Below are 20,831 nucleotides of genomic sequence, written 5' to 3' on the forward strand. Positions count from 1 at the left end.
ATGTGGATTTCAATCAATATTTTTTTCGAGTGATCAAGATCTTCAATCTTCGCAAAATAAGTTAACACGAGATGAGTTGCGGCTTGATAGAAGATATATGTCGAAAGAACATCATAATCTCCTCAATAATTTGAACAATGAGCAATGTCAAGTGTATGATATAATTATAACTATTGTTGATTCAAATTCGAGAGATTTTCTTTGTATATGGATATGGAGGTGCTGGAAAAACATTGTAAAGAAAACTCTGTATGTATGCTTCAAAACAAAGAGAGAGAATTTGTTTTGAACGTGATATGCAATGTCATAGCATCCATCTCTTCTCCTCCATGGTGGAAGAACAACTTATTCTGACATTGCAGTGTCATTTAATCCTAACGAGGAATCATTATGTAATATCAAACAAGATAGTCTTCTAGCAAAACATATAGTAAAATCTAAGCTTATCATTTGGGATGAGGTTCCAATGACAAAAAAATTTTGTTTTGAAGCTTTGAACAAAAACATGAAAGATATAATGAGATTTGTCAATCATTTAAGTCTTCTTCTTCCCTTAGGAGGCAAAATAATTTGGCAGTGATTTTCGACAAATATGCAAATGTTATTCCAAAATACAGTAGACATGATATTGTTCTCGTCACTATTAATTCATCGCACCTTTGGAATCATTGCCAAGTTTTTCGATTGACAAAAAACACGCGATTGAAGAATTTGAATTCTTGTTAAGAAAGTGCTGAAATGAAGCAACTTTCGAATTGGATTGCTGAATTATGGGATGGAAAATTTGGATAAACAAATTATGGTTATGCGAAAATTTGGATAAACAAATATTACATTGATCATATTGCAACAATTTTTTAGATCACATATCCGTTGTTTGGCAATATTGTCGCCGTTAACATATTTGGAAAGCTACCGAATTCTGGCAAGCATACGATACATAAAAACATAATTTTTCCAAATTTGGAAGTTCTTGCAAAAAATAATATGTTATAAAAAAAATACTTAACAATATTAATACATTCACCTTCTGCATTAAATATTTGAAAACAAATATAATATAAATACATAATTTAATAAAATTTATTCATTTAATAATGACAAAAAATTGATTTTTTTAAAATTATTTATTTATTGATTTTGATTAAAAAAATTATGTATGCTCTTTTAAATATTTTTATATTATTTTTAATTGTAACGGTTTAATTCAATTAAGATTAAAAAATAAATTTAATAACAAGAGTTTGTTAATTGTTATCCTCGTTTGATTGTTATTTCTAATGAAATATAATTTTTTATAATAATATTTAAAATCTTAATATATTCATTTATTATATCAAAAAGTTTAAATAATTATACAAATTTTAATATATTAATTAATTATAAATATTAATTATTAAAAAAATGAGACGAAATCAATATTATGAAAATTCAAAAGACGCTTTCCAGCTATATTTTTCAAAGGAAAGCCCCTCTCTCTCTATGTATTGTAATTTTGTCAAAGCGATATTTCCTCCAACTTTATTCCTCGTCTCTCTGAATCACAGAGCATAGAAGTTTCCCTCATCCACCGTCACCGTCCGTCGACCACCGGGGGCCACCGCCACCTAATATGGGCATAACCTGGAGTAAAAGGCATCGCCACCACCACCAACTACCCCCTCCGCCCTCCTCTTCATCAGATCCTTCTTCTCCCACCACCACCACCACCAACCTTTCAACTCCACAACCACTACCACCACCGCAGTCCGCATCAGCCCACAATTCTATCTATCCAACACGACCAGCTCAATCTATCCAACCTCCAAGCTATGCTTTTGCGGCCAACGCGCCGCATCCTACTACATTCCCACCACCACCGGAGCAACATCCCTACCCTCCTCCGCCACCTCCCCTCCCCCCATTTAGTTATAACAACTACAGTTACAACTTCTCAAATTACTACCCCAGACCCACTGGTCAGCACTCGAACTACCGTCCCTATTATATACCTCAGATCAACGGGTGGGGCCAATCACCGGCCCATCTTCCGCGGCCGGCGCCACCCCCACATCCTCCTGTTCCTTACGTTGATCATCAAAGTGCCAAAAAGATTAAGAATGATGTGAATGTCCATAAGGACACCATAAAGCTTCAATTGGATGTTCAGAACGAAGATTGCCATTTGGTTACCTTCACATTTGATGCTTTGGTTGATGGAAGGTATTTCTACTCTTATGTTATTACGTTGTTCCTGTTTTCTGTTTTTGCTGATTTTGTATCACGTGATGAGACATTTTATCATATGTCTGCTGTTGTGGCCTATCAATGTTGAAATGCCTTTCGGTTTGCTTGTGGCCTTAATAAGAAGTTGAATAAATATTGGATCTAGTTATGATATTTGGCATTTGGAACAAGAATATTCGGACACCATTATGCACAACAACTCTTAACTATTACCTGGTCGACAGATGATCATGTGTTGACGTGTAATCAGTTGAGGTTTGTTCTGTCAAATAATTATCTTCTCCGCGATTTGGTGCTTGCAAGATTTTTTCTTTTAATCAGTATCCTTGCTCTTCTAATGCAGCATCACTGTCTTCTATTTTGGCAAGGAAGGCCCCAACTGTTCATTCACTCCCTTATATCCCGAGATCAAGCCTGTTAAAATCCCCTTCGGGAAAGGACTGGGCCAAAAATTTAACCAGACACCAGGAACGGGTGTGGACCTAGGCTTCTTCGATACTGATGACCTGTCTACACCTTCTCCAGGGGAGGATGTTTATCCTCTTGTTATATTAGCAGAGTCATGTGTATCGATCTCGCTTGAGGGTGAACATTCAAATTTAGAAGTGATAAATGCGTCTCGACATGCACAAATCTCTCAGGCTGTCCTAGAAATGAAGAATGATGGGAATTTCCAAGTGAAAGTAATGAAGCAAATTCTATGGATTGATGGTGTTCGTTACGAGTTGCTTGAGATTTTTGGAATTAACAATTCAGATGAAACAACTATCAGTGGCATGAACTTGGGAAAAGAATGTGTCATTTGCATGACTGAGGTCAAAAACACAGCCGTCTTGCCATGTAGACATCTGGTAACAACCCGAACCTTGTCCATCATATTTGTTGATAGATAAAGGATACTGTTATGATAATGTGGAAACTGGAGAGTTTGGTAGTGTATATTCTTGATCTGTTGTCGACATACAAATGATGATAGATACAAGCATTTGTGTAAAACAAATCAAATAAAATCTTGGGGAGAGTTTGCAAAAGATTATGTTTTTAGAGGACTAATTAAATTCATAGATTGTGAATAGGGGGAAAATAAATCAGAAGCAGTGGTGTTTGAAAATCAAAGTGAAAAACTGACATTTTTTTCGAAATAGAGTGTTTGATAAATAAGTAATTCTAATACCAGTTTTTGATAAAATGTCAAAAACATCCTTATTGGAATGTTTGCAAAAGATTGGGTTTGATGGTGTGCCGTGAATCCTAAATTAATGTAATAAGTAATTTTGGATTAGATAAAAAATAAAGGGTTAGAGTGTCAAAAAAATTATTTTATTTATCCAAATACCATAATCATTTTTGAGTTTAGGAGAGAGTCAGAATCACATGGGGCCAACTTCTGGATTTGAATTAAATTGAGTTAGAAACAAAAGTAAAATTTGAGGTTAAGAAATGAGTTTTTGTGTTTCAAGCAAAAATTGAAGAATTCCTTTTCAAATGAGGTTAAGAACAATCCCTAATGATTGATAGAATCCTAAATAAGTTTTTACTCAATAGGAATGATATATTTTTCTAATAAATAGATATTTTTGAAAACTTGGTCAATCTGGAAAAATACTACTCCCTCCACCTCACTCATTTAGGTTTTTGTGTGTTTTTACATAGATTAAGAAAGTATTTGAAAATATAAATTTTATAAAGCAATTTCCCATTTTTCCCTTATATAATTAAGGTTTTAATAGGATAAAAAAATCGCACAAGTAGATAATGATGTTAGTTTAATGAAGGTAAATTGGTAAAAGAATAGGAAAGATAACATTAAATATGGAAACTGGACAAAATAATCGGGATGGCTGAAAAAGGCCATGTAGCCTAAATGAGTAGGACAGAGGGAGTACAAACTAAGAAACTTAAACGACAATTGATTTCCAGCTAAAATACAATACCTCCAGGAAAAAAAATTGAAGCCCGTTTGCTCATATTTCCTTGAACCGAACTTTATATAGATTGTAGTTGAACTTGCTGAACTACTGGGGTTAGAAGTTACCAGGCCAAGCTGAACTAACTTAACGACTCGATATTATTTTTATAGAATTCAACTTTTGATTTAGAAGGCTAAGAATTTTTTTGGTGTTGCCGTGACGATGAAAAGGTGCTGCTGCGGCAACTCTAAAGTCCAAGATTTTCTTGTTTGGCTGAATCACTTATCTGATGAAAAGCGACAATCGTAATGTGCATCCAGTAGTTTATGTTTTTAATTCTTATGTCTCAATGCGCACAGAGAGAATTGATGAATGAAAAGCGACAACCGCAGTGCATCCAATATTTTATTTTTAAAATTTATTTCTCAACACTCATGGAGAGAATTGATATAGGGAGTGGAGGCAAATGAGACTAAGAATGGGGATTTATGACAGCGCTAACAAATCAACTTCTCCGGTCTAAACTAACTGAATCACTTGATGTTAGTTTCTGTTTAAGAAGTGAAGCTAACATCCAACCGTTGTTTGTCACCAGCAACATCAGTTGCTTTCTATATTTTTTGTTTTGTTCAGTTTACCTTTTGCAAGTAAAAAAGGTAAAAAAGCTTGTCCAAATATTTATTTGAACGTGCATTATTTTTGGGAAAAAATTAATTGGAGTATTTCGTTATGTTACATAGAACATGAACATTCCCCAAGTCATGAAAGTCCCTTCCTTTTATTGCTAGCTTGAAGGCCGACAACAACTTATGATACCACTTTATTGGAGGGGTACAATGCCTTGTTACATCTTCTGCTCTTCCCCACATGGTTTTTTCCCACATCAACGAAGAATGGATATTATCTTCTAAATATTATATTGTATGCTTGTCAGAATTTGGTAGAAAGAAGAAAAAACAGGATCTGTTACAGGAGTAGAGAATGACCGAATCATAGATCCGTCTTTAGCGAATAACAATGAAATTAACCAACTGATATAGTTTAGTTTTCCCAGTCAATATGTTCTTGTATACGTCAACACCTTAGTTTCCATATTATGGTCTTTCTGAATTCTGAGTTATTATGGCCTTTCTGTATTCTGATTGGTGGCATCTGAGGTTTTTGAATTTTAACTGATTGCTTCCTTAGCAGCCAAAAAAAGAGGCAACGTTTGATCATCAGTTGATCTATTATTATGGCATTAAAACATTAACATTGGTAATCTTGGTTCGATGGGGGCTTTCTTCTGTGAACTACTTAGTGTCAGGATTCCTTTGAGCTTCAAGGCAAAAAAATTACAGTTTTTATGTTTAGATACTTTGTATAATTTTGGACGGAAGGGGTTTCTAGACGTTCTCTGCAAATTATGAATTCTCCGTGTTTACGTTAAAACCTCACTTTGTTTTGGCTTTCCAGTGTATGTGCAGTGAGTGCGCCAAAGAGTTGAGACTCCAATCAGACAAGTGCCCGATTTGTCGCCAGCCCATTGAAGAACTTATAGAGATCAAGGTTGATGAAGGTAACAAAATTTTGGCTTGTGATTTATTCAGAACGAGTCGTCTTTTACTCGTCAATCTTTTCGGAAAGAATTTTACTTAATCCCTCGTGATTTTTATTTTGATATCTCTTTCAGAAGTCGATGCTTAAGCGGGGAGTGTAGAGTATCGTAGTATACAACGAGAAGCCATCCGCAGCTTCGCTCAGCCGAATTTTGCAGTTTTGAAGAATCTTGAATCAAGATGGTGTACAGTTGACAATGGAATATACATTCTGGAATATCATAATAGTCTCATTATTCTGTTGAAATCTATAATTTTGTATATATTTTCAGTCAAAAACATTTGAGTAGCTTGGTTGGTAGATTTTTGGTCGGGCTTTTGGCTACAAATTTGAATATAAATTTTGAGATTTGTTTTTAAAATGTGTGTGGCAAGAAGTTTTGGTCACATGCCCCATCTCCCACAAAAAAACAGAAAACAAATCCAATTTCAGATGTTCTATTACATTGCAACATTCACCGTTTCTAGTGTAATTTATTTCATTTATAATTTCCTAAATTCTCATAAATAATAATAGCGTTGTTATATTACATTTTCAAAGTAAAAATCAAATAACTCCCAAGAGTTTTCATAAATTTTTCTTGCTTTTGAAATAATTAATAATGCTTTTTTTTTTTTTGCATTAAACTCGTTGTCAAATATCGAACTTTTCCTTTATGAAAATTAAATAGGCAGATATTAACTTTTTATGAAAGTTGCACGAACATTACATCAACTGAAATCTAGCGAGTTGAAGTATTTTGATAATATCTTATATAACAATTATCAAAATTATTAGGGGAAAAAAACGATCAGAAAGAAAACTTAATTTTCTACGAGTTATATTTCATTTCGGCTATACTAGTTCGAACCGAACTCCGCAAGATCGAGATGGATGATACAGATACATAGATCGATAACGTCCGGTTAGCATAAATAGCGTCCGAACTAAGCTAGTCGGTTTGAAATATGATTTGTTGCAAATTGTGTTTTCTTGCTCATTATTTTGCCCATTGATCATTTATTCACTGATCTATGATATATTATCAAAATAATTCAGCTCGCTAGATTTTTTAAATGACGTAGAAGGTGTTTGTGCAACTTTTCGATATTTCACGGATAAAGATAATACTTATATAAACAAACACATCTCTCAGGTATGATTCTGCAAAAGTGAAAGTGGGGATGTTCATGTACCCCTTTGGTGGAGGCATAGATATGGTAATGGGCTATTCCTAAATTTCGAAAAAGCATGCACAAGTTGAGTGGATTATTCAAAGGCTACTAAAGTAAAAGCCTTAGGCAATCCCGAGGCCTAAAACATCTTCATTTATTATGATAAAGTGTAGACGACAATACCATTAGGAAAATGGAGAAATTTTATATATAATTATTTATTTATTAATATGTAATATATAACATGATCTTTTCGATAGCGGTGAATCGTGGACCCTATGGTAAGGTAAGAGCAATAATTGTTTTTAGAGAGTTGATTGATAGTATTATTTGTATTGTTATATATTTTAAAATATTTGAATGGTGCTTGATGATGTCCAATATATTGGATATGAATTTGGTGGACAATTATATCGGATCATGTTGGTCTCTGCCCTAGTACTTTGGAGCTCAAGTGAAAAAAGTACCCGAGCTTGAAATACATTCACACTTACGATAGTAGAAAATGTTAATGGGACACCAGAAGATTCTCTGGCGTAGCCACTCCGACATCTAAGTCATTTCAAATGTTTTATCTTTGGAGAGAGAATATATAGAGAATATGCGCATTTATTGTAAGAATATCTTAATGCATTAATATCAAGCAAACCTGGTATTCATCGGAGACAATTAATGATGACTTTGTTTTCAGTGTTCAGCTGCTACTTATGGTGAGATGGTCACCCATACTCTATTCAGTGACAGTGTCAAGTATGACAACCTATACTTACTTCAACCTATTTACATCATCTCTACGTACGTCGAAAGACCTCTCAATGATGTTCAAGACATGGCACCTGATACCTGTGAATTCGAATACGACGCTTGTACCGGGATGATCGGGTGGATAACCGTGATGTGGAACACTGCCTACTAGCTGTACAACCCGAGCTTTCACAACCAGGCTCGGCTGAGAACCTGACTCCTTCTGAGCACTGGTTGGTTTGCTCAACTTTTCTGGCTTCCTAACTACCCAAAATCCGGACTAAAAATGACCTATTACCTCTTTGATGACCAAATATACCCAGAGGTATCATCAGTATTGTTATTACTATTTATAATTTTATTAATACATTAAAACGCTTTGTTATTGAGATTTAATAATTATCTATGCTATAAGAACAATCAAAATGAAATATTGTATAGTTATAAAATTTTAGTCTATATCGTTGCCATCGAATATACTTTATCATCAGTATTGTTATTACTATTTATAATTTTATTAATACATTAAAATGCTTTGTTATTGAGATTTAATAATTATCTATGCTATAAGAACAATCAAAATGAAATATTGTATAGTTATAAAGTTTAATTTACATCGTTGTCATCAAATATACTTTTTAATAAACAATAAGTTTTTGGTTCCATAAAACATCATAACATGAATATAGTTAAATATGTGTCCAGTTTTTTTATCAAACTGAAACTTTAGATGTAGTATCGGATGCACACAAAAATATTTTTGCACTCTCTGGGTCTACAATTATTTTTTCGGATGAAATTTCGGTATAAAACATTGAAAATATATATATATATATATATATGATATTGCATAACAAATTGTTTTAGACCTGATACAAATGATAAAATTTTAAGTATAAAATTGAAACAAATATATTAATATTAGCACTTACTAAATTTGTTTATGTGCTCAAATATCATATTCAGTACCCGATCTAAAAGAGTTTATTATGAAATATCATATATCAGTATCACATATTGAATATTTGTGCAAATTTTTATCCCGAAAAAACCCGTGTCGATGATGTCAAAATTTGTTATACATGTCTGGTTACTCAACAATCATATATTTTTTTACATAGTTGAAACATTTAGTACTCAAATATCTTATATTAATACTTGATTTTTTAAAAGTTTTATGCCAAATTTTCATCTGAAAAAGATGTATCATTAATATAAAAAAATTTCTAGATGTTTGAGTACTCGAAAATCATGTATTAATGTTAGATATAAAATATTTAGTTTTTAAATATCATATTTTTGTTTCAAATTTTCAATATTTTGTATCAAATTTCGCCGGACATATGATCTCAAAAAATACAAACATTTTTAGATTAGTCAGAGATCACAAGAAAAATAATAGATCTAACCGGAATTCAACACACGTTTAATGAGAATTTATTGATCATTTATTTTATATATATCTCTGCGTGTGTGTGTGTGTGTGTGTGTGTGTGTGTGAAAGGCTGGTGGCGGCATTGGACCAATCAAGAGTAGTGGACAATGATCAGAATCCAGCTGCTTTTTCGAGGGAAAAAGAAGAAACAAATAAATTTGGCTTTCGGAGTAAATCAATTATTGAACAACTTTTATACATTTGCCCACATTATATGTACGCGAGTGTGTATGTATATTTTCAAACAATCATTTTTATTTATTTGATTGTAATATAAATATTTTAATCATTTGTAAATTTTATTTTGACACAAAGCATCTACAACTTTAAATTGTTATTTGCAAAAATTTTAGATTATATTAATCGGTAAAAAATATGCATTTTGGCATCTCTACATTTTGACATTTATTAGATCTGTTTTCATAAATGATTTAACTTGGCATCTCAATTTCTTCGAAATTCTTATATTTGTAAGTATCGCAGGAATTTCTTTCAGATTTTTTCTTTTTTTTTTGGTGGAGGTGGCCGGTGGGGAGATTAGGTTCGAGCCTGAGCCGGCAAGTGATAGCTACGGTGCAACTTGAGCTAAAGTTCCGCGGACATCTCTTTCATATTTCACAAAAATCTTGTAAGACGGTTTTATGAGTCAATTTTGTGAGATAAATCTTTTATTTGGGTCACTCCATAAAAAAATACTTTTCATGCAAAAAATATTATTTTTTTATTATAAATATAAGCAAAGTTGACTCGTATCACGAATAAAGATTCTTAACAGGAGACGCGATCTTCATATTTTTGTTAACATATTGATTTAAGAAGATTACTTGAAATTCTAGATGAGAAATATGGGATGTCCAAGATAATTTAAATGAGCTTTCTATGAAATTACTCAGAGACATTATTTTATGGGATTAAATTTATAATCATATTTTATTATATCTTTTCAATCGTAATTGGTTCACGACACAGTATATTTAATTTTCTAAATTTTTTTTTGGCCATGGTCGTTGCATGAATCCCACGTGACCCAAAAAAATCAAGTAGTTGGAGGATGAAACTCAACTTGAAAAATCAAGTAATTGGATTTTTAGCTTGTAGTGGAGCATAGTTACAAATTTTCATTCTTGCAAATCCATAAAATGTTTTAAAGACGAAAAACGTATCTAACCCATCCATAAAAATCAGAGTTGTGCCTAGGGATGACAATGGGACGAGACGGGGACGGATTTGTCACCACCATTCCTATCTCCGAATTTCATCCCTACTTTCATACATACATTGATATCCGTTTTTTCGGGTTCGGAGATAATCACGGGGATCAAATCCCCATTCCGCCTCCATCTCCGTTTTAAAGATATTTATGGAGCAAGACAGGGGCATGAACAGGGATTCCCTGAACAAAAAATTATTATTATATATTATTTATTATTAATGATAATATTATTATAATAATATCGTTAATATTTTAAAGAATAATAATATTATATTATTAATATTGATATATTATTAATATTATTTTTGGTCCGAGTTCGGGACGGAGATAATATCCTTAAATCATCCCAAATATTTCAAGGAATTTAAAAAATTCCCTGAACCCAAACCAAAAATCGAAAAAATCGGGGATCCTAGTCATCATTTCGTTCCTCACAGTTCACCAAACCCGTGAGAAAAATTGTCATCTCTAGTTGCTCCTATTAAATATGTCACAGTTGGTGGATTAGATGATATTTGATCTACATATTCGATTCCTTATATCAATATTTGAGCTTATCATACAGAGTTTGTCGAGTATGGTTTGTTTGATCGATTTTATTTATATGAGCTTATATGCGAATAATTATGCGTTGTGAGTTGTCTATTAAATTAATCACAAAATTAAAGTGATCGGTTAAAGTTTTAGCTATAAGACTTTAATGTATCTAATATGTCGCGTGTCTTTAACGTGTGGAGATATAAGTGTAATTTCTATTATGACGTGATAAAATATAAATATCAGAATATAATGATAAATACTATCTACATATGAGTCATGGTCTCGTCCCTATTCTCATTTCCATTAAGAAAATATTTCAGAAGAGAAAACTAAATAATTATAATAAGAAAAAGAACGCGTAGATCAAGGTACGTTTTAAAGAATTCGGAATTATAGTTTCAACTTAAGTTTTCACTCAGATTTTTAATGATTTAGCATGACAGATTCTGCGATTTATGAATTTTTCTCCACATGGCTTACGTGACTAGTATGCTTTATATGCTATTATGTTAGTCCAGAATTTATTCAATACATACAAAAGATTAGTGACCGATCATTTCTTCGTCATAAAAAAAGAAAAGAGAAAATAGAAATACACATAATATAATATAATAGAAAAAATATATATATATATATAATATAAATTAATAAAAGAGAGGACGGCCGTCTCTCTCGATCCCTCTCACGAGCCCACGTCGGTTGGAATTATACAATAATTAATAATCACGTGGTTTCTAAATCATTGTTAATCGAGTCAAACCAAAAGAGTTGTTTCATGTCTTAAAATATATCAATTTTAAATGAGAAATGTGTGTAGAAATTAATTCGGAATTTTGATTGGTAGAATACCAAAATCAATCACTCCGGATAAACAGACAATTCAGAAAACAAATAAATTCCACGAATTGAATTTTCTACCTTGGACATTTTAAATCTAACCACTTTTGTCATATACTGTCTGAAATAACTTTTAAGATGGCTAGATTTTACTTATTATCAATGTATACAAAATCTAATTTTGTATTGAAGATTTGTACGTATAACCAACCATTGCATGGACTTCGTATATTCCCATGTGTGGCTGATCTCTTCAACTGAGACATGAATGTGCTATAGAAACAGAGTCGCATTTATGTCGAATGAGGCCGGCAGGCGAAGAATGGTGGCGGTCGGAGAAGATAATAGCTTTTATAGAGTCGGACTCTTAGACAATAACTTGATTGACCTCATAATACGTTTGATTGTGTATAAAAGATCAATGAAAAGATATGTTCAACATGCTCAAAGTCTAGAAAATTAGATAATGGATTTCAGGTTGGAAAACAATAGGGATGAGATTTTTCTTATTCGTTAATTTGTTTAAGAATAGACAGGGATGTAAACGAACCAAACCGTTTGTGAGCTATTCGAAGCTCGATTCGATAAAAGCTTGTTCAAGCTCGTTTAATGAGTCTCGTTAAGATAAACAAACCAAACTCAAGCTTTATAGTATTCCGCTCGTTAGTTCGTGAACATGTTCGTTGGTAAGTTCATGAGTAATCTTTTAAAGTAAAAATAATAGTTTTGATATTTGATTTATTGATTTTTCATATTATTTATGAAATATATAGAAAAATCTATTAAATTTATTTATTATAATAAATTTACAAATTTTAATAAGAATAATATATTTTTCTTTAAATATATAATTTATTTTTTAATTAATTTAATGAAAATTTAAATGTATAATTCAAATTTGTTAATTTGTTTAGGCTCGATAAAGGCTTGAATAAGCTCGTGAGCTATGTATATATTCGTTAAATAAAACTCGAGCTCGGCTCGATTATAAACGAACCAAACTCAAACATTCAAAAGTTCGAGTCGGCTCGACTCGACTCGACTCGACTCGACTCGACTCGATTACAATCCTCAAAATAGACGAACCCAATGGACGAAGAAGTAGGTGAAATTTAGGAAAAAAAATTAATAATAAAGTTAGAAATTAAATTGAATTTCCGTAGTATTATATATACATATAAATGCAAGATTATGACAAGATGGGAACAAGACAACTGTAAATTAAGATGTGGTGGTACATAGGGAAACAAATGCTAATGAATAAAGAAAGAAATTGGTAAAAGGCAGTGAAATGTAGCTGTCAGTTGTCAGAAACACAGTGCCTTCAGAAATGTACAACTCCGTGTTGTACATTTTTTAACTCGACAAACTTTTTTTGTTCTTTAATCGGTCAATGAATCGAAAACTAGCTTAGCTTACTACTCGTAAATTCATGGTCCTTCGTACCAACTACCAACACAAGTTCGTACAAAAAATAATGAAAGTTGAATATTATCCTTTGTATTTGGATTAAATTTAGGCCTAAATATTTGTACCATAATAATATTAAAAATATAAATAATATATTAATATCGTTGAATTTTATTATTATATCATGAGATTTTGGTATTGAATTTATAACCAAATTTTGATAAATGAAATTTGCATGTGGTAAAAATTATTATAAAATTTGATTTTACAAAATAGCATTTCTCATATTCACATGCACACTTTATCCATTTTTCCCAACTACGATCAAATTACGATTTCACGAATATTTATCTGTGAGACGAGTCTACTCTACCGATATTCACAATAAAAAGTAATATTTTTAGCATAAAAAAAAATAATTTTTAATAGATGCCCCAAATAAAAGATCTTTCTCACAAGATACTTGCGTGAGACGGTCTCACACAAGTATATATATATATATATATATATATATATATATATATATATATATATGAATTCGATGTATTTTAAAAAATCAAATCTCAACAAATAATATAATAAATCTTACATTCTTTTTAATGATATAAACATATTATACAATAAGATATTTGACAAATTGATTAATATAACTATTAATTAATTAATAAAAAAATGTCACTTTTACTACGTAGTGGCTGCCAAGAAGTGGCTGAAGAGTGTTCAGACAGAAATATATTTAAAATGTGTTTTTCGTTTGTTTTGGAGACGATGTTTTACAATTCTTGCGACCGCCTTCTTAGTTGTGTGTAAACCTATGACCTATCCCACCTTTGTTTTGCTCACTACGAAAGAGAGTGGCCGACTACAAAAGCAAGCGAGGAGAGATCTCGGTTACTGATCTTGTAAAGCCCGGATTCTCTTGCAGGACCATGATATTATAAATATATACTCACTTCTCAGATTCTTCTTTCCTTTACTGTTCAAGCTTCTTGTAATCTCTTTTTCTTCCTGTTTTGTGGTCCAAAGATCAATAATGAATAAGCAAGATATGTTGAAGGTTCAGGTAATTAAGGGGTTTCTATCCTTCAAGATTTGTGCACAGCCCACTTGGGGTAATTGTCTGGTTTTTGTGTCTGTTAATGACTTGGTTTTGTTGGTTTGTTTTCAATTGCAGACTTGTGTTCTTAGAGTAAATATACACTGTGAAGGATGTAAGGATAAGATCAAGAAGAAGCTGCAGAAGGTTCAAGGTGAGTTGTGGGGTTCAGCTGGAGTTTGTTAAGAAATCGAGTTTTAGTTTGTATCGTGTATTTTTTTAGTGTTCTGTTCAAAAATATGGATCAAAGATTTAATTTTTCTTATCTTTTCAGGAGTGTATAAGGTAAATATTGATGTGGAGAAAGGACAAGTTTTTGTTTCTGGGAATGTTGATCCAGCAGTTCTCATAGAGAAACTGGAGAAATCAGGCAAACATGCCGAGCTCTTGGGAGTACAAAATAGACAGAATCCCTCGAATTTTCTCAACAATGTCCGCTTTGAAAACCCGAGTAATGGGGGCAAAGATAATAGATCTCAAAAGGGTGGCAAAGATCAACAGAAAATTGTTAATCAGCAGCAGAATATTAAAGGGTGGAAAGATATGAAATTTCTGGGTAAAGATAATAATAAATCTGGCAAGTACAATTTGTCTGAAGATGATTCTGATGAGGATGATTTTGACGATGAATTTGACGATGATTCTGATGAGGAATTCGTTACCGGTCATCAAGTATCTAATAAAGTTTCAAACGGTTTGGGTGGTGGTGACCATGGCGGCCATTCGAAGGGCAAGAATGGAGCTAAAAATGGCAAGAAAGGTGGCGGATTCGACTTTCTGAAGGGTATGTTGGGTAAAACTGGGGCTAAAGATGGCGGTGGGAAGAACGGTGGTAAGATTAAGGCAGAGAAGGGAGATCAAGATCAAGTGGGTGGTAAAAAAGGTGGTAAAAATGGAGGATTTGTGGTCGGAAATGGTAAATCTGGTGCGAAAAACGGCAAGAATGATGGGAAAAACAATGATAGCTGGGGCAAGAAAGGGGGTGAGAAATTTGACGCGGTTCCAAAAATGGACAATAAACACCAAGGATTCAAGGAGTTCAATGCAAATCATAAAGGGTTGAATGGTGGAAATGTAGGCACGATGGGTAACTACCCGATGGGTAATTTCCCTGCCCCCGCGCATATGGGGAATTATCCGGGCGCGGCACAATGGCGACCACCGGCGGCGGATCACTTCGGCATGGGACATGGGAATCCTTATAACCAACAGCAACAACAATACATGGCTCAGATGATGATGATGAATCAGCAACGGCCGAGTGGGAACGATATGTACCATCCGATGATGATGCTCAATCGGCCTGTGCACCCGGGGATGTACTATGGGCCTCCTCCACCTCCGGCAAACGATAAATTCACCCATATTTTCAGTGATGAGAACACTGATAGTTGCACCGTCATGTGAAAGTAGTCTTGCTTTAGTTAATTTTGTTTTTGTTGTGTTCCTTTTTTTGCTTTCCTATGGTTACTTTGTGACATTTTTCAGTGCAAATTTGTGGTAGTGTTAATCAAGTATTGCCTTTCCTTTTTATGTTCACACGAGCTTTCTTCCTCATGTCCAAAATCGCATTTTGAGATCAATCTTGATGTTACTGGATTGATCAATGTTAATTATCTCACGTCAGTTGGATAAATAACCTGAGAATTGTATATATATGAGTTTTGACAATTCTCTCCGTTGAGTTAGTTTTACCAATCAAATTTATGGTTTATTTGGTTTGAATTCCGAGAATTTAATATTGTTCTACACGATACCGCAACTGCACAATCCATGATTGGATCTTGGCAGCCTAGGCTTGCCTAGCTTGAGTGAGAGAGACAAAAACATAAATTTAAAAATAAAAAAAGGACCAATATGCAATTTTAAAAATGATATTTTTCGTAATTTATGCATCATCCAAACTCATCCTTTTTTAATACAGTGATCCTCCAAAAAACCTATGGCAATCTCTAATTTGGAGGTTCAATTTAGAGTAGGGAAGTTCCCTCCCCTACCTCTATTATTGAAGATTGTTGAAGAAAAATCCCAAAAATGTCCTCTAGGAGATTCTCCCCATGTGGTGTGTTGGGACATTATCCATTTGTTTTAAAAATTTAAATATTGCTTAATAATTGTAAAAATCTTTACATTATTTTTTAATTGTCAAACTATAGATTAAATATTAAATTTAACGATTTTTTTTAAATTAAATTAATTATATTAAAGAAAAACTTAAGAAAATATAAATTATTTTATTTTAATAAAAAATAAATGAATGGTAATAAAATAATAGTGAGGATCATAAATATTTGGTTGCTGAGATATTTGATCGTGGATGTGAGATATTTTAATATTACGATGGTATTTGATTAATGACGTGGATCAATGGCCCCACGCATGTTTTTTAAAATTGATATTGTTCAGCCCAATAGCATGGAAATAGTAGACCCAATAGATTGCTTAAGTTGGGCCCAGCCCATATAGTCACTATTTTTCTCTCGTTCGAGTCTTCTCAAGTCTACACTCGTCGTCCGATTGGTTTCAGTCTCCGCCAGCACCTACGATTCACAAGGTAAAAAGATTCATTGTCGCTTCGGAAACAAATGCTGCGAGATTTCAAGAATCTGACGATTTTCTATTCCTTTTTATTTGATTCAACTCAGGATTTACCTTTGTTTTTTCTTTCTTCGATTATGTATACTTAATCAGGGAAAAAAATGCACTCTTTTGGGTACAGAGCTAATGCTTTGCTAACGTTCGCCATCACCATTCTCGCTTTGATGTGCGCCATGGCCTCTGTATCTGACAATTTTAATTCGCCGACCCCCACCTCTGAAGTTCAGGTATATATAATTGTATGCATAAATATGTTTTATTGTTAATAATTGTTAATTCGCCCCTTTTTGATAATGTTGTTCATTTCGATTTTTTTTTCCTGTGAGTTTTAGGTTTTGAATATTAATTGGTTCCAGAAGAAACCCGATGGAGATGAGGAGGTAAGTCAGCCTATTGGGACGGTTTTTATTTGTTTATTTTGTGTGTCCGATATTCTGGGAGTTCCGCTTGTATATTAGCATATGAACTATGTTAATTTTCCCTCATATTTATTTCATCATAATCTGTTTCTATTTTCCTGTTATTTTTGCACATTTTGGTCGCTACGTCAGTATATCTTGCATTAAAAGTTCGATTGTTGTTATGCATACTCCGACTTTACTCGATTTTTATTGCATACATACATTTTCATTCTCTTGTTCTTCCTTTCCCGTGCAAAATTCACCTTTGTACAAGTCAAAGTTTCTGCACTTGGACTTTTTTAATGTGTTTTACTGTTATAACATTGAACTTTGGATCAAATTTACACTCTGTTAAAATGTTTTTCTTAATCCTAACTATGGGCCTTGTATCATTTCTAAAAGTCTTAGTTTATGATCATAGTTTCGAACGTAGTCAGAGTTGGAGGTGTCGATGATTAGCAAACGTGTCCTTAGGTTTGCTTAAGTTTAAGGTGATAAAGCTTAAGGAGATGAAGCTTAAGGATTTTACTCTTCCGCACTCACTAGTCACTACCTCTAGCAAAGAAAAGTTATAAGGAAGTAACACCTTGATTGAGAATTTTGTTTTCTTTCATCCCAGTCTCTTGCATATGTTTCTTTCCTTTTTGCAAACAAAACTTGGATTACTAGCTCTGTATTTTGACTAATGGATGGGGATTATCCTGATAAGTTAATGGTGCTTGTACAGAAAATAACTTGCAAAAGGTTTAGCAGTGCTCAATTTGCAAAGTCGTGGTCAATTTCTTGTAACATACCTGGTTGACTAATAAGGATTTTTGTATCATACAGGTCAGCCTGACATTGAATATATCTGCTAACTTGCAGTCATTATTTACATGGAATACAAAGCAGGTTTGTTGCTAACTTAGTATGTAGAATATTTTGTTGATTTTTGAACTTTGACTACCTATAGTTTGTTCTCTTGATCCTATTGGTGATATTCGATGTGGATAGTGAGGACTATTTGCTTTCTGTGAATAATCTATGATTTTCATGGGTTTGGCTTTTAACGTAGTCACAAAGATTGGTTTAGTAATGAGATGAAGTTCAAATAGTAGAACATTGTCATTGCCTATCCATCTGACTTTTATGGGCATATTTCAGTTGTTGTCTGGTTGCTGGAAGTAACACACATGCAATGAAACATGCCACGTGGTTTGCTCAAGTAATGATTGATTGTAGGATATGCAATAAAAATATGGAAGGTTATGTTTTGCATCTCTCTTTCATGCTTATTCCAGGGCTCCTGTTTTAGGTAGTGACATATAGGGTGCAAGGACAGGCTTATGGCTGTGATCTGACCAGCTGTCCCAGCTCCTACTCAAATACCTGAAATAAAGTGTGTGCATCTACCTGTATCTCATTTTCCTTTTCGTTTTCAGCTAAAATAAATATATCTAATATTTTAATGTTAAAAAATTTCCATTCCGTGCCTTTCCATTCTTAACATGAATGAAAATTCCCGGACCCATCCTTAGTAAATTTTTTCGAGCTTTATAGAAATTATTTTAAATTCTCCATTTTATGCATATCCATGGTATCTTCTTTTGTCTTCTGTTAGCCTTCATAAATTATCATAGTTCCCAGGCTGGAGCCTCGATGTTTTTTTATATGCTTTCTTGTATCTATATTATTCTTTTTGGTAAGTGTTAGTGTTGAAAATTCTTCTTTTACTTTCTTCAGCAAATTTTGACTTTTTATGTCAGCACACAATTTTTAACTATATCATATGTAAAACATCTCAGTAGGAAGTTCTTAAAAAATGGATATGAACATAATGTCAACTGTCAGATGCTAGAATTTTGTATTTATGAGCTCTTGTTGGCATTTAAGTTCCTTTAATGTGACAACATCTCTTTTTGAATTTGCAGGTCTTTGTATTTTTAGCCGCTGAATATGAAACACCAAAGAATTCGCTGAACCAGGTGTATACCGATTCATGAGTTTTTTTTTTAATTCTTACAGAATTCATTATGCTGTTATTTCTATCTCTCGAATCTACTGTATGTAATCTGCACATGGTATGAGTTAGTGGCCTAACTGAAATGTCTTTTTGTTACCAGAGTATTTCTTGCACTTGAGACATATACTCTGCAGATATCTCTATGCTATTGTTCTGTTATGGCCTTGTAATAAGATGGTTTTTATTATGGTCTATTTAGAATTTCAAGAATGAAAGCATCACAGAAGCAAGAACATATGTTATCTGAAGACTAGTCCTTCGATTTGTTAAAATTGTTTCTAGGTGTACTTCATGGATAAACTATTTGATGCTTGGGCACTCTTAGACTTGGGTAAAAGGATTTTGACTTTCTTTCCAGTTTGTCCTCAGCACATGGATGGGGAGACTTCGTAATTGATCTATCTCATTTGAAAGATTTCAAAAACGAAATAAATGTAGGAGACAAAAAGATAAAGATGTATGAGTTGAATTGATACTGGAGAGATTGCGTAAAATAAATAAATGTAGGAAACAAAAAGGAAAAGGTGATGTATGAATTGATTTGATACTGGATGGCATCTGGATTACTGAAATTGTTTATCTGTTTGCCTCTGGACCACTCATACCCTTCTAATATATATTCTTTATTTTAGTCGATTTATATTTCTCCATTGATTGGATAGAAAGAAAGTTGTAGACAATGTTTGTCTCATTGTTAAACTCTATCAGGAGAGCTCGAGTACCTTAAAGTATTGTATTTCTATGTGGGACGAATCTCTAAATGACTGGAATTCAATTTTGTAGGTGTCCTTGTGGGACAGTATCATACCTTCCAAAGAACATGCAAAGTTTTGGATTCACACAACAAACAAATATCGTTTTATTGACCAAGTGAGTGACGTGTGTACCGTTTTATGCATTCGTACCTAATCTTTTGATTCAGTCTTTTGATGCATATTCTCTTGTGGCGCAGGGAGAAATCTACGAGGTAAAGAGTTCAACTTAACATTGCATTGGCATGTCATGCCAAAGACTGGAAAGATGTTTGCGGACAAAATAGTGATGAATGGCTACCGCTTACCTGAGGCGTATAGATAAAATAGCTATCTTGTGGCATTTTCTGTAATTTAGTGTTACGAGGGTTAAAGATACATGCAGTGGAGTAACAAAATCAGGAGTTTAAAAGGTGGTTTTATTCTCGTCTGTATTGAGAATATTGTTTTAACCATGAAAGATTTATAGAATTTGAGTTTAGATTCGCCACTCTACACTAAATCTGAATAACTTGTGAATTGGCATCGAAGTTCAGACTCGGCATTTTACAGTAAATTTGAAGAACTGGCCTCTATCTGAAGGCTGAAAACTGTGTTTTAATGTTGTTATTTATGACTTACATTCTCATAGGAAAATCTATGATCTTGGATGGGAGGGTTGAGGGCACTGCTATGTATTCTTCAGATAAATTTAGATTATTTTTACAAAAAATATGAAGTAAAGCTCTTAGAAATCGAAAAAAAGGTCTCTCCTGTGTGTTTTGCCATCGACTTGCAAGGTTATATTCATAAGCAAAAGTTGTTTTTTTTTTCTCCCTAAATATCTGTCTCCAAATTTATATAGTTCGACTTGTACAAGTTCTTAAAGCACAACAATAAAAATAAAAACCGAAAACTTCCCTATTAAAATATAA

General features: G+C 33.0%; 3 protein-coding genes across 4 annotated transcripts; all 3 read left to right on the plus strand.

Annotated features, from left to right (window-relative positions):
* The first annotated feature begins 1,469 nt into the window (after positions 1-1,469).
* Positions 1,470-6,085, plus strand: LOC140814599 (probable E3 ubiquitin-protein ligase LUL4). The gene is made up of 4 exons (XM_073173631.1): positions 1,470-2,202; positions 2,570-3,077; positions 5,592-5,694; positions 5,809-6,085. Exons 1-4 carry the CDS (start codon positions 1,613-1,615, stop codon positions 5,820-5,822), a joined length of 1,215 nt encoding a protein of 404 aa, XP_073029732.1. The 5' UTR covers positions 1,470-1,612; the 3' UTR covers positions 5,823-6,085.
* A 7,746-nt stretch (positions 6,086-13,831) lies between these two features.
* Positions 13,832-15,703, plus strand: LOC140814218 (uncharacterized). Its single transcript, XM_073173139.1, has 3 exons — positions 13,832-14,131; positions 14,243-14,318; positions 14,439-15,703. Exons 1-3 carry the CDS (start codon positions 14,102-14,104, stop codon positions 15,569-15,571), a joined length of 1,239 nt encoding a protein of 412 aa, XP_073029240.1. The 5' UTR covers positions 13,832-14,101; the 3' UTR covers positions 15,572-15,703.
* Positions 15,704-16,596: 893 nt separating this feature from the next.
* Positions 16,597-20,447, plus strand: LOC140814662 (signal peptidase complex subunit 3B-like). 2 transcript variants are annotated; one of them, XM_073173711.1, is made up of 7 exons: positions 16,597-16,717; positions 16,842-16,989; positions 17,095-17,142; positions 17,992-18,054; positions 19,074-19,127; positions 19,949-20,034; positions 20,116-20,447. In XM_073173711.1, exons 2-7 carry the CDS (start codon positions 16,864-16,866, stop codon positions 20,240-20,242), a joined length of 504 nt encoding a protein of 167 aa, XP_073029812.1. In that variant the 5' UTR covers positions 16,597-16,717; positions 16,842-16,863; the 3' UTR covers positions 20,243-20,447. The 2 variants fall into 2 exon arrangements, with proteins under 2 accessions (XP_073029812.1, XP_073029811.1); XM_073173710.1 differs by having other exon boundaries at positions 16,603-16,718; positions 16,856-16,989.
* The last annotated feature ends 384 nt before the right edge of the window (positions 20,448-20,831 follow it).

This window comes from Primulina eburnea, chromosome 15 (assembly GCF_022965805.1).
Source record: "Primulina eburnea isolate SZY01 chromosome 15, ASM2296580v1, whole genome shotgun sequence".
Taxonomy (NCBI): Eukaryota; Viridiplantae; Streptophyta; class Magnoliopsida; order Lamiales; family Gesneriaceae; genus Primulina; species Primulina eburnea.

Excerpts from the sequence above, each read along its gene's own strand:
- LOC140814599 (XM_073173631.1), top strand. The coding sequence starts at position 1,613 with ATGGGCATAACCTGGAGTAAAAGGCATCGCCACCACCACCAACTACCC. Across the intron at positions 2,203-2,569 it reads GATGCTTTGGTTGATGGAAG|CATCACTGTCTTCTATTTTG; the intron begins GTATTTCTACTC and ends CTTCTAATGCAG. Across the intron at positions 3,078-5,591 it reads TCTTGCCATGTAGACATCTG|TGTATGTGCAGTGAGTGCGC; the intron begins GTAACAACCCGA and ends TTGGCTTTCCAG.
- LOC140814218 (XM_073173139.1), top strand. The coding sequence starts at position 14,102 with ATGAATAAGCAAGATATGTTGAAGGTTCAG. Across the intron at positions 14,132-14,242 it reads AAGATATGTTGAAGGTTCAG|ACTTGTGTTCTTAGAGTAAA; the intron begins GTAATTAAGGGG and ends TTTCAATTGCAG. Across the intron at positions 14,319-14,438 it reads GAAGCTGCAGAAGGTTCAAG|GAGTGTATAAGGTAAATATT; the intron begins GTGAGTTGTGGG and ends TTATCTTTTCAG.
- LOC140814662 (XM_073173711.1), top strand. The coding sequence starts at position 16,864 with ATGCACTCTTTTGGGTACAGAGCTAATGCTTTGCTAACGTTCGCCATC. Across the intron at positions 19,128-19,948 it reads CAAAGAATTCGCTGAACCAG|GTGTCCTTGTGGGACAGTAT; the intron begins GTGTATACCGAT and ends TCAATTTTGTAG. Across the intron at positions 20,035-20,115 it reads AAATATCGTTTTATTGACCA|AGGGAGAAATCTACGAGGTA; the intron begins AGTGAGTGACGT and ends CTCTTGTGGCGC.